Below are 12,872 nucleotides of genomic sequence, written 5' to 3'. Positions count from 1 at the left end.
GGATGTTTTTGATTGATTGTCCCGATGTTTTGTGCGCAAGCAAGGCATAGGTGCGCTTGTTTACGTACATTGCGTTAGACCCGTGGGTGGGGAGCTTAGTCAAGCGGGCTGCGGACAACCAGTCTGATCACAACACATGGTGGAACAGTCCTTGGAAGATATTAGAAATGCATATATCTGCATACGTTAATATTCATTTCGCGATAGTTTGGTAGACTACTACATGCTGAATTTACATTAAATGCCTCATTAGCTCTTAACAGTTTAGCTCAGTTAAGGTTAAGCTAACTGACTAAAACTTGTTTAGCTAAATCAACGCCTTTTCGCTAGACAATCAAGACTGCCCCGCGGTGCCATTATCAACCGACTTTCGCCGACGGGAGAATGGATATCAGTGATCATATTCAGTCAGCAGGCAGAATCGTGCTGGATATGATGGAACGGGAATGGGAGCCTTTGTGCCAGAGTGAACTGGAACAACGTTTGGACCAAGCAGTTGGAGAAATGTTGGAGGCAGACCTCATCGCCAAGGTTCGAGCAGAGACGGCGACTCTTTACCTGCAGCTAGTGCCACCCCAGACCCAGACGCACACAGAGCTTCAAGTTTCATCAACATCAACAGAAGCACTTCAAGTTTCATCAACAACAGAAGCAACAACAGTGTCGGGTTCCCCCGAAGAAGTGGAACCCGGGTTCCAAGAAGAAACACTTGCCACTGACACTGTTGACAGTAATGCAATTAAGGTACGGTAAGCATGTCTCAAACAAACATCCTGTGCCTGTGGTGCTTTCATATCATACAGGATTAGATGAAATTCAGACTATTGTGTCAGACTACTTGTGTCCCTGACAGTTCTTAATGTTTTAAAATCTCAGCACATTGCAGACCTGCTTCAGAATTCCAAGTCAAATCATCACAACAGGCTTCGTCTGGCTGGACGAGCCCGCTTATCCCTATCCCACACGGTTCTTCTGTCCCTCACACTCCTTTCCAAGCGTATCACCTATCGCTCTGTGTCTAATCGATTCCGTCTGGAGAAGGGAAACATCCACAGGATCTTCTTTTCTTTTTGTGAGCGTGTCAACATGCTGGAGAAAGAACAAATCAGGTGGCCAGTTGGTAGGTTTGCTTTTTTTGTGTGGGTGATGAAGAAAATGTGGGTTGTAAAAACACCTATAGCTAGTTTGTACTACTAACTATATGGCGTTCATACTGTAGCTCTGAGATGACTGTCACAGTGACACTGTACACTACAGACTGTAGTCTACTACAGTATGAGTGGAGGGAGAAGTGCCATATGGGGCTAGAAGACTAACTATAGAGTTTGATTGATTGCATTTTTTTATTTCACAGTATGTAGAATGGGTGCATTTCAAACGAAAACACAAGTCAATACAAAATCTACTACTTTGTGGACGACGCGCAAGACTTTTTTACATCAGGGTCCACCATTTCAATTCATAACAAAAGACGTACAAATATACACTTCTATGAAAGAACAGGAAATCATATAAAAGTGAAGAACATGTACAGTATGGGAAAAAGGGGTGGGGGGACTCTTTTATTACGGGGGCCAGTTTCGAAGTGCATATAGACTGCAGCGATAACAAGTGCCAACGAATGATTATGGTTACTGTTGTGTGTCTCTCATTACCAGAGCGAGAGTTTGCCGCCTTCCCTCTGTCCAATCTACTGGGGAAATCGGAGCGGCTGGAAGACCAATGTGTCCCCAAGGTCCTGGGTGTTTTGGGGCACACTCACATCCCGATCCGGATCCGCCTGCCTAGAGGGGGACAGGATGTGGAGAGCACGGTGCCAGAGGTGAAGAGGATGAAGAAGGAGACCCACCCTGACTCTTGGCTAAACCTGGAGCTAGTGTGTGACGGTAAAGGCCGGTTCATGCACTGTAGAATCAGCAAGGGATCAGACATGGACAAGGCCAGCACTCTGAGAGACAGACTTGCACAGCACCCTGAACTAGTGCCCCCAGGTTCATGCCTTGTTGCTAGAGCCGGTTACCCCCTGACTGCTCAGATTTTAACACCATATGTTGCATGTCATGGAGCAAGGGAGAATCTCTTCAACAAGACTTTGGAGGACCATTTTAACATTCTAGACCAAGCTATTGCTAACCTGAAAGCTAGATTTCAAAGGCTCAGGCATCTGGACACGGGCAACTATGAAAGGGCCAGAGCAGTTGTGTTGACTACCTGTATACTACACAATGTATTTCTAGACATAGGGCAAGTGTTTAAAGGAAAAGTGGAGGAGGAAGGCAACATCCAGGAAGGAGAGGGGGAGGTAGATGATGGGGGTATTAACAGACGGGAGGCCATCTCAGACCTGTTGTATAAAGAGTTTGACTCTCAAAGGACGTGATCACTATGGACATTGGACAGGCTTTATTGTTTATAGAAATACATTGACAAATAGAATCCCCCATGTCTTCTAAGCAGTGTGTATATGCATAATGTTGAATTAAATCAGACCAACTACCAATTTGATTGGGAACCACCTTGCGATTGTAATAACAAATTAAAAAATATATTTGAACCCCATCACTGTTTCAGCCAATGAGCCACTGATTGAAATACTGAAATTGGTGGCAAATGGGTGCAATAATAATCCATCAAATCTGGGGACCAATTTGCTACCAGGTCTTAAGGAAGAAGCAAAAGCAAAGATTTGAATTAAAGACGTTCGCTGTGAGAGAATATATATTCAAAGATTTGTGCCACATTTTCACACCTTTTAAAAAATAGCAGACCTATAAGCTTGTGGCTTGTAGGTCTATGAGCTTGTAGATCTATTTTTCAATAGCTAAAGTATAACATGCTAAAAACACCAGAAGGGGTTCCTGTTCAGAATTGGTTAAACACATTTCTTCAACAGCTTTGAGGACATCAAACATTTTAATCAATTGGTCGACTTATTAGAGGTGCTCCGATCAGGTTTTTGGGACCAATCCCGAACATAGATTGTTTTTCTCGCGATCAATTATGTCAAAACTGTTACTGTGTGTGTGTGTGTGTGTGTGTGTGTACAACTTGTAGAGGTGTTTCACTTATAATCTTTACATGGTCTGAATTGGAACTACGAGCACATAGGCTAAGAATCCTGTTTTTTGGTTCAATTCCTAAAATTGTTTTCTTGTGAAAGGTCGGAAGGGATAATCAGTATTCATATTCAATCAATGTCTAGTGTAGTGGGGGTAGGATGCCTTGTTTATTAGTATTGTATTACCCTATACCTGAAGCTATACCCCATGTCATTGTAATAAAAATACAATGTTCCAAGATTAAACAGACTCAAACATTTGTAACCATTTTCAACCTATTCCATCTGTAGTGCATTGTCTTAAAATGCTGACAAACACAAATGGAAGCTCAGCAGTCTGCTCAATGTCCATCCTTTGACAACTGAACAGTGTTACTTTGAGCCAGACTAGCAATGGCCTGTGCCAGGTTGTTGATAGCCTCAATCTTCCTCTCTTCAAGGGCCTTTTGCTGGGCCCACATGTTCATTTTTCTCTCTTGTAGCTCCAGGTAGAGCTGCAGAACATCCTGTGGAGGACGAGAGGGGCAGGGTGCAGCCATAAGACTAGGTGTAGGGAGAATAGGTGTGAACCGCTTGCTGGCAATGGCTTTGCCCAGTTTAGTCCCATTAAGCTTGGCCTTACGCTGCGTTTCTATCTCTTCCCTGCTCCTGCCCAGTACTTCATGCATGGCCCTGAAGAACTCCCAGTGGACACTGCCATCTCCGAGCCTCTTGGCTCTCTCAGCATTCTTCCTGTATGTTGACAACATGTTTCTCCACTTGAGGTCACACTCGTAAGCCTTGGCAGTCACATCAGTGTTTCCACATTCCCTCAACTTAGCATTGACCTTCTCTGCCACCATTTCCCAAAGTTTCTTTTTCTTGCACACAGGCTGATCAAATGCCTGGTCCATTTCAAGGCGGATGTTTACTAGGTGCCATGTGGCCTGCAGAGTCCATACAAATTCTAGAGAGAAGAAAGCAACAATGGATCATGTAAATGAATGACCATGTATTTTAATTTAAAAGACAAAGTGCTGTGAACTCTGTTATTGGTAAATAAAATGTATACATGTATTGGATGTGTTCAATATACATGTATAATGGTAATATATCACTTATGAATTATGATTGACATGAATGTAACTATAGGAATAGACTCGGCATGAACTCATCGAGCCCTCCTGGCTCCTCGCATGCACCAGATCTGCTTTTTTCACGGTGGATTCACCACTAACCTGGTTTTGTTGTCTCGTGGTCCATGTTTGACACCACTGTTTCATTGACATTTTCTTCTATTTCAACATTTTTTGTCACAATGGTCTCTATGACCTCCATGTTATTAAACTGCGGTGGATTCTATAAAAGTTATTAGTCGCAGATTTATCGTAGAGTTTAACAACCTCTGTATGGCACCGATGAATTTTTCTGCATCAACTAAGCGATGATTATAACAACCTCACCAAGGAATTTGGAAAATGCAGTTCTTTTAGTTATCGCCATAGTGGGGTTTAAGGCTTGAGTGTGTCATCTAAACTACAATCCCTGCATGCATTGGGAAACGAGACGTGCGAAGCCTTATGTCAGTACCATGGGACATGTAGTTATTATGGGAAAAATACACCAAGCAAGCTTTGGTTTGGTGATACATTTTAAACTACAAAGCCCATGATAAATATGATCGACCCACCCCCTTTTGCCTAACTCCCTCCCCCTACCGCCCTTGTTTGTTGCTTGGCTAAAGATGGCGTTAGCTGCTAACCAAGACGATTGCTTTTTGTTTCACAAAATTTGTTCGACCATTGGTAACAAAACATTGATCAAATAGGCATTTAATTATTCAAGTAAAGTGAAAAAAATATGTTAAACTAAGCAACGCACCTCTACATAGTATAACGTTCGTTTGGCCGCCTCAGTATGTAGGCCTGTTTTTTTTAGGGAGTGGACCGGACGTATTGGAACTACATCTCCCATCAGCACATTCGAGAGAGCAGTCAGGTGGTACAATTTATCTTTTTCATGCCGGTATCTGTAGTTTTTGTCAACCGTGTTTTGAACCACATTACTGTATAAACTTTGAAAACAACACCAATGAAAGAAATTACAGCTTTCAACAAAATGCAACAATTATTTAATCATTTAATCAAGTAAAATGAACTATCCTTCATTGTATGTCTTTACAGATGCTCACAGAACAGTGGCACCTATATCAGTCCAAAGTGGCTTGAGGAAAAATAAGAAGTGAACCTGGGATCTGTTGGGCAAGTGACATCATGGCAGCGTCACCTGCGCAAGATACCTGTAAACAGACACGAGGACCCACCAGAGAGGTGCGTTCATCATCCCCAGAATCATCGCTGACCTGGTGTTTGTATCACCTGTCCAAATCTTGTTCAGCTGCTGAGGACCAGAGGAATGAGACGGCAGACACAGAGACAGGTGGTGGCAGGGATGTTGACAAAAGGACCAAAGTTGCCCAGTGGCGAGCACTGGTGGCCATCCGCACACAGCACATCAAGGGTGGCTGTGTTGGGATTGCCCGATTCAGAACTCAGGGAGGACTCAAGCCCCTCTTGAACCATCTCAAGCACCCGGAGTGCTCCAAAAAGACCCTGGACCTGGCTCTCAGCATCCTTGCCAACTGCTGCACTGAGTTAGAGACACGTGTTGAGGTGAGATGATGGTTCAAGGAGGTAGGCTGTAATATTTATATTTACAGAGATTACTATTTCCTTTCATACATTTGTTTCCATTTCCTTTTCATTGTAGGTCCGTAAGCTTGATGGAATAACTGTTGTGGGTAAGTGAAAATATAAATAAAATGTGGAGAATTGTCTTATTGAGAGAAGGATAAACAATACTTATTAGTTAGAAACCCTTATAATAATCACACCTGTCAGATATCCCAACCTAGAGTATCCATTATCAAGAAGAGTCTAATAAAAGCGCTGCTAGTGGCCCCTTGAGGCTGGGCTATTCCTTACACCCCAGACTCAACAGGACCAATTGGTTTGCATTGACCGACAATTTTGACCTTTTGAGCCCTGCTCTCTTGCTAGAGGGACTACAGTTTACTGTGATTTATATTTTTTTAACTTGCTTTTATATGGCTATTTTGTTGTTACTGGTAATCTTTGATTGGAAAGCACTTTGGGTGCAACACACACACAAAGTTTACGTATACACTGACCAAGATGCAGGAGATACACACTTATGTATTCCATGACCATGCTATATAATAGTACAAGACAGAAAGACATACACACTGACTACTAGATAGATACACAAATCAAGCCAGCAATATTTGAGCATAAGTACTGTACAAAGCTGAATAAATACAATCAAATCATAAATACTATACAACCCAGAGAATGTGCTAAAGATGACGTGACATCAAGGAGAATTCCATACTAAAAGGCTTTCTTACCTTTCTTTGTAGTTGTTACGTCCCCACCAAAGAGGTCCAGGTGTTATTTTGTGAAAAAGCTCCTTATTGGCTGTTTCCCCTACCATAAGCCCTAAATGAATTGCATTGAATTGAATGGGAATTGAATGGGGCTATGGGGTGTTGTGCTAATTCGCTTATTTCCATCGCTCAAAATTATAATTTCTTTGTATATATCCTCTCTTCATAATGTAAATAATATCCCAAGCGGCACACTTTACTACTTCTTTCGATGGAAATAAGCGAACTAGCATAACACCCCATAGCCCCATTCAATTCCCATTCAATGCAATGCAATTATGGTTATGGGCTGGCTTATGGTAGGGAAAATAGCCAATAAAGAGTTTTTGCACAAAAAAACACCTGGACCTCTTTGGTAGGGACGTAACAACTACAAAGAAAGATAAGAAAGCATTCTAGCATGGAATTCTCCTTTAACAGCATAAAATTACAATTTCCCCCCTTCCTCAGTTGATATCCTGAAGAGAAATGTTGCCACAGAGACCATTCAGAACAGAGCAGCTCGGGCTCTGGGGAACTTGGCTATGGATCCAGATAATTCAGTTCTCATCCACACTGCTGGTATGTTTGCAAATGCCAATGTTGGCATTTACCAATGCAGTAGTTCTGATTTGATTATGGCAGCGTAATTGTTCAGGTAGTCCACTCAATGTGGTTTGTTGATGTTATGTTCTAGTAAATTCACATTATGAAAAAATAATTCTTAGTTTTATTGCATAATGTTTGGTCCAACTATACAAAGTTGTTGTGTACATTCTGATGACTAATTCTTTGGTTCTCTTCATTTTATTTACAGGCGGGGTTCCCCTCCTCCTCCTCTGTCTTCCTCTGTCCTCCTCCCCATCCTCCCCAACAGACACTCCGGCCAAAGCCCCGTGTCCTAAATTGTTGTGTGCTCAGTCAGCTGCCCGTGCCCTGCAGTACCTCTCTGATACGCCCTCTAACCGCCTCTTGCTGCTCACTCAGGGGACATTAACTGCTCTGGCTCCACTCATTGCCCCAGAACACCCAGATGGACTGAGGCGGGCAGCTCTGCGGACCATCCATGAGCTAACCCGTGGCTGTAGCATCCAATGCGCCCGCGAGGTCTCCCGCTCAGGTGTCCTCGCGCCACTTGGTGTCATGGCATCAGAGGAGTCTGACTCTGACAGTCCTTTTGAAGAGCTGGCACTGAAAACCTTGGCCAACATGTGCTCCCAAGGCTGCTTACGTCCTCTCATGGGGGCACTGGGGGTCATTCAGAAGTTCACGGAAGAGGTTAAGAAAGACCCCCTTAGTAAGTCTGGCATTTTCCTCAGGGCACTCTGCTTGTGTTGCAAGGAAGCTGTGAACCGTTACAAAGTGACGGAAAGTGGTGGGTTGGAGGCGCTCATTGCTTTTTTGGCCAAACACCAGAATCACCCACTTTCCAGATTAGCCATTTCTGGCTGTGCTGACTTTATTTATGATGAATCTGCCCTGGAACAGATGCAGGAATTAGGACTGGTCCCTCTGCTAATTTCTCGACTGGTTGAATTTGCTAAAGGCGAGGAGCCATCTTCTGAGAAGGTGGATGGAAATCCTACCTCCAACATGTCTCCCTCAGAGCTCCTGTCCCCATCTTCTTTTGAATGTTTTGACTTCCCAACTGAGGTGAACAGGAGGGAGGACCAGGGTCCTGGATCATCCAGTTTTCTAAGCTTGAGGTGAGCTAAGAAAAACAATGGACTCACACACAAACTCTTGTTTGTTGATCTTCACTCCAAATGACTTTAATAATTGTATTTATTATTATATTTTGTGCCTTTTTGTCCAGGTCCTGGTTGGTATCTGAGGGTCTGATCACGTCTGAGGGGGATCCGGTTGAGTCTCCATCTGGAGTTGAAGGAGAATGGGGGAGTCTTCAGATCCAGCCTTCTGCATCTCCTCAAACATCCTCCACAAACCCTGATTCCTCCCTCAAAATCCCCTGTCAGTCCCCTTTCTTCAATCCCAAACACATTCAGCCATCACCCCAGCCCCTCCCGTCATCCTCATCTAAAAGCTCAGCTGTGTCTTTCTCCACCCCCCAGCCTGATTCCATCCTTTCCCCGCAGTCCTCCAGTACACCCTCACTTCACCTCCAAATCTCCTCCCCCCTGTCCCCATGTCCCCTCTCCCCTCTGTCCTCCCCCGCCAAAACCCCCCAAACACCCATTTCCCCATCAAAGTTCTCTTCTTCACACAAGAAGAGGCCCCGGGTCCATACGCCAGCCCGGCTGTTGTTTGCTCTAGAAACGCCTCCCTCGGTACCCCGACCTAGCCAGACCTACTACAACCCATACCACCCTGAGCCCTGGGCCCCCGAGTCTCCCATCTTGCTGCTGCTCTCGCGCTTCTCTCACGCCACTGACCCGAGCACTTCGCTGATCAACACCGGGACAGTCTCTGGCCTGTTGTTCTACCTCACCCGCCACAAGGATCCCAGTGTCCGGTGCTTCCGCATGATGTGTCGACTGAGCTGCAACCCTTTATGCCTGGAGGCGCTGGTCAGAACTGGCTCGGTGGCTCTGATTCGTCACCATCTCTGTCAGAGAGAAGAACTGCCAGGAAGACGGGAGAAGCAGACTAAACGAGTAAAGGCCAAAGTTAAACAGCTTGGTAAGCTAGACCTCAAGTGTTGCACGCAGTAAAATCCTCAGTGTTCATGTCTGCATTTGTAAGTCAGAGTGTAGTGTACTAATGTAACCGTAAGGGTCCATTTAGTTACATTTGTACACTCTGAGTTAAATGAACACTGAAGATTCACACATAAGTTCTGGTCCAATTGATGAAATAATAGTAATTGGTAATTGTCTTTGTTCCTGTAGGTGTTGCTCTACTCAACAATCTGCGTGTTCAGTGTGAGTCTGGGTTTGGTTCTGGGGTTCTGGCCCATATGATCCTCTCAGGTTCAGAGTCAGACAAGATGATCTGTGCACTGTCTTTGCCACTAGTCAGCAGGTGAGTAGTGTGATAAAGCCAGTGTGAAACACAGATAAAATGTGGTCAATATTAAAGGAGAGTTCCGCCCAACTCGTTTGGGCGGATATTCTTTGGCTTTTTCTGCCTTTTATTGATAGGTTGAAAGTAATCTGACAGGAAATGGGGGGGAAGTCATGCGGCAAAGGCCGTCGGGACCGGGAGTCGAACCTGTGGCACGCCGTCAGGCTAGCTCAGCAGCCTAGGTGCCCAGATGGTTGAGCTAACCGTCTGGGCCCGAACTTGTTTTCTTACCATAATATGATGATGATAATCATCAGAATCAGCACCAAACAAAATCCATTCTGAGCGTTTTATCTGCACGGCCGTCGGCCGGTCAAGCACTACCAGTAGATCTCTTCTTCAATTGCACGAAAAATATTATTTTTTCTCTCCATCTGTTGTTGTGGGGAATAACTCCACGGAGTGTAGAACGCTGTCCTGCTTACACTGCACAGCGTTTGGCCGGTTTGAGACTGCCTACCTTTCTTAATGGCCTGTATTTTTAGTGCCCTGTATTTCGTTTTCGCCACGTAACGGGTTCATATCATCAGAATTCAGTAAAAAGAAAAAAACAGGTTGCGCGGAACTCTCCTTTAATCATACATGTATTGGCACACAATTTGCTAGATTTCCTGTATTCAGCTATTTGACATACCCTCTGTTTTTCCCATCATAGCAACAAAGCTTTCTTGAAGAAACTTCTTTTGGATCATGGTGGGCTACACTTGGCTCTGCAGCACCTGGGTTGTGATGAGGAGGAGAAAGAGGAAGACAAGGCTGTTGACTGTGCACTCTCTGATTGTTTTAGTACGCCCCATTTAGCCCCTGCATCTCAGCCGCATTCGCTGTACTGCTCTGTCCTTATTGGATGCCTGTCTAGCCTGATGAGTGGCCTCAAAACAGAGCTAGACATTAGACAGCCCAGGACACTTGGTTCAGTCAAAGCTCTCTCAGATGGTGCAACTGGAAGATGTTCACCCCCTCCCTTGAAAAAGACTCGTCTAGATAGATTTTGTCCCTACCAAGATTCAACCTTCGACCTCTTTTTCCTGCTGGACGATGGGACCCAGGTGTCAGCCAACAGAAGTGTCTTGGCTGGAATGGAAGGAACGGATGCAGCCGCGTCCGAGTACTTCAGGGCTCTTTTGAAGGGGGGATTTGGAGAAGCACAAGGCAGCGCTGGTGCAGTTATCCCTATTAAGGATGTTAACAGAGGTATGCTGCTACCAGTACTACATTACCTGCATGGCTGTCGCTTGGCCACACACACAGAAGACACAAAAGAACAAGATGGAGAGATGGGGGTTGGAGGACGGTGTGAAGTTTTGGGATCTCTGGCATTGGAAAGTCTGGCCACGGAGGAGCACTTAATGGAGGAGCAGACTTTCCAGAGCACACGTATAGGTGAGATGATGATCGGAGCGTGCCGATTCCTGGTGACGGAGCTGCAGAGGGAGGCGGAAGATCTCTGCATCTCTCTTCTCCAGTCTTGCTTCACCAAGTCTGCTAGTGGAGTTGCAATGGTTTCCACAGAGGGAAACCGGGAGAGCGGTGCATGTAACATGGACCCAGAGTGCTTAGAGGGGGAGTCTGCTGATGAGAGCTTGGCTAATCGTACATCTAGTTTGGAGCTGAGCGTTATCGAGGCAGAGCCAGAATATTCATCGGGACAGATGGCGAAACCGGGCAATCCTGCATCTGATTCCCCTCACCAAATAGATCGCAAACAGCCACCTGCCTGTGGACCACACTACAAGATCAACAAGGCTCTTAAGTCAAGTGCAGATGTGACGACAACCACCAGTGTCCGCCTGGTTACCAAATCAAGCCGTATGTCAATCATGGACAAGTCCCTGACTCCACAAGCGTTAAGGCTATTGCCAAAGAACCCAGCAGCTCAGGACTCTCCCCGCTCTACAAAATCCAGTGATGGAAGTTGCTGGTCCCCTAATGCTTTCCTCCCCCAGGCGTACTGGTTTTCTCAGCAGTACAGTTTTCCAGGCCTGGGCAAGGCCTGCCTGCTACTCCTGCTGGGGTGTCAGCCCTTCCCTTACAACTCTGCCGGAGATTGCCTGCGTAGACTTGCCAGAGAGGCCGATTGCACAACTCTGAAACGGGATGTATTGAATTTGGCCACCATAGCTCTGACCTGAGGGAATAATAAGGGAGTGACAGTGCATGATAATTATGAGATTAGAGGGCATATGAGAAGTGAGGTTTGTAAGAGGGCATGTGCTATAGAGACACGGGGACTCCAAATTTCACGCCACCAAATGAGATCAGTGGCCCCACTTCTGGTCCGTTAGAACCGTGTACTACAGCTGTCAATGCACTCCCTATGAGAGGCATCATAAAATACCCTAATTTCACTGGTTCATTTCTGAGGCTGTGGCAATTTATTTTGTGTTCTAATAAAGTGTCCCTTATCTTGATTTGTTTTCAATGTCACATACTTGCCATCTCAATATACAACCCACAATGTACTATAATATACTCCATCAGTGTGTCAAAAGTGCTAGCATTGTAAATCTCAAGTTAAAGTGGTCGCACGGTATCACGGTCGCATCCCTTGAGGTTTTCAATACCCACATATATTTGTTTCGTTTTATATGCTATTATCCAAACAGCATCTTGTCACTCCTCCATTTAGCTGGGTAATTTTCCCAACTATTCAGCCAAGTTAATTATAGTTAAGTTGACAACGTTAAAACACACCGTCGGAGCTCCGCGGTATAGGTAGAACATATACGTGACGTGTTCAAAAATATAGACATGAATGAACAAAGTCAGTCGGAATCAGGATTTATTATTGAGAATTCCACTCTTCAAAGTCGGCGCTCAGCCTCGTAAAGGCAGTGACGTCCCTTAAAATATAGGTTCTCTGTCTGCCGTCTCCCCTCTGCTCTGTTAACATTATGCAAGTGGTAAATGAAATGTGAAATACATCCTCTATTGAGAAAACACTATATGTTGATAAAGACACTTTCTTACATTTGGAAACATATTTTTATTCAAATCAATATAGCCTTCAGTTCATTTCGTATTAATTTATTTTAAAAGTAGGCTATTAAAGTTTAATTTCAGTGGACTTCTATGGGCCGTTTTAACGGACCAGAAGTGGGGCCGCTGTCTGATTTGGGGGCATGAAATTTGTAGTCCCCATGTGTCTATGTGCTATAGCTTTCAGACAAGATGCCATTGTGATAAATCTTAGAAAAATTACTCTTTAATTGTGCAACTGCAGGTTCAACAACAATTACCTGGAAACGAGCTGTGTATGTCTTATTTCAAATGAAAGCCTTTCCCCCCCCCCCCCCCCCAGCACCGTTTACGCATTTATTCAGCTTTGGTTTGTAGTTTAGTTTAAATTAGAAGCATGTTTATACT

The 12,872-nt window shown here is 44.6% G+C and overlaps 3 protein-coding genes across 3 annotated transcripts; 2 read left to right on the top strand and 1 right to left on the bottom strand.

Annotated features, from left to right (window-relative positions):
- The first annotated feature begins 116 nt into the window (after nt 1-116).
- LOC310869133 (uncharacterized protein) lies at nt 117-2,531 on the top strand. The gene is made up of 3 exons (XM_083779732.1): nt 117-744; nt 877-1,120; nt 1,659-2,531. The coding sequence occupies exons 1-3, from the start codon at nt 385-387 to the stop codon at nt 2,378-2,380; spliced, it is 1,326 nt and encodes a 441-aa protein (XP_083635858.1). The 5' UTR covers nt 117-384; the 3' UTR covers nt 2,381-2,531.
- A 780-nt stretch (nt 2,532-3,311) lies between these two features.
- Nucleotides 3,312-4,379, bottom strand: LOC310869139 (uncharacterized protein). The gene is made up of 2 exons (XM_083779738.1): nt 4,276-4,379; nt 3,312-4,004 (listed from the first exon to the last, which is right to left on the bottom strand). Exons 1-2 carry the CDS (start codon nt 4,373-4,375, stop codon nt 3,400-3,402), a joined length of 705 nt encoding a protein of 234 aa, XP_083635864.1. The 5' UTR covers nt 4,376-4,379; the 3' UTR covers nt 3,312-3,399.
- A 438-nt stretch (nt 4,380-4,817) lies between these two features.
- On the top strand, nt 4,818-11,915 carry armc5 (armadillo repeat containing 5). Its single transcript, XM_083779825.1, has 8 exons — nt 4,818-5,035; nt 5,221-5,709; nt 5,807-5,837; nt 6,954-7,064; nt 7,300-8,188; nt 8,299-9,122; nt 9,332-9,464; nt 10,162-11,915. Exons 2-8 carry the CDS (start codon nt 5,311-5,313, stop codon nt 11,636-11,638), a joined length of 3,864 nt encoding a protein of 1,287 aa, XP_083635951.1. The 5' UTR covers nt 4,818-5,035; nt 5,221-5,310; the 3' UTR covers nt 11,639-11,915.
- Nucleotides 11,916-12,872: the final 957 nt, after the last annotated feature.

This window comes from Protomyctophum parallelum (assembly GCF_964188405.1).
Source record: "Protomyctophum parallelum genome assembly, chromosome: 13".
NCBI classification, from domain to species: Eukaryota; Metazoa; Chordata; class Actinopteri; order Myctophiformes; family Myctophidae; genus Protomyctophum; species Protomyctophum parallelum.
This window is presented reverse-complemented; position numbering and strand designations above follow the sequence as displayed.

Bases quoted from the DNA above. Each gene is read 5' to 3' on its own strand.
- LOC310869133 (XM_083779732.1), top strand. From the start codon at position 385: ATGGATATCAGTGATCATATTCAGTCAGCAGGCAGAATCGTGCTGGAT. The intron at 745-876 runs GTACGGTAAGCA...TTAAAATCTCAG, and splicing joins TTGACAGTAATGCAATTAAG to CACATTGCAGACCTGCTTCA. The intron at 1,121-1,658 runs GTAGGTTTGCTT...TCTCATTACCAG, and splicing joins ACAAATCAGGTGGCCAGTTG to AGCGAGAGTTTGCCGCCTTC.
- LOC310869139 (XM_083779738.1), bottom strand. From the start codon at position 4,375: ATGGAGGTCATAGAGACCATTGTGACAAAAAATGTTGAAATAGAAGAA. The intron at 4,005-4,275 runs GTTAGTGGTGAA...TCTTCTCTCTAG, and splicing joins CCACGAGACAACAAAACCAG to AATTTGTATGGACTCTGCAG.
- armc5 (XM_083779825.1), top strand. From the start codon at position 5,311: ATGGCAGCGTCACCTGCGCAAGATACCTGTAAACAGACACGAGGACCC. The intron at 5,838-6,953 runs GTAAGTGAAAAT...CCCCTTCCTCAG, and splicing joins TGATGGAATAACTGTTGTGG to TTGATATCCTGAAGAGAAAT. The intron at 8,189-8,298 runs GTGAGCTAAGAA...CTTTTTGTCCAG, and splicing joins TCCAGTTTTCTAAGCTTGAG to GTCCTGGTTGGTATCTGAGG.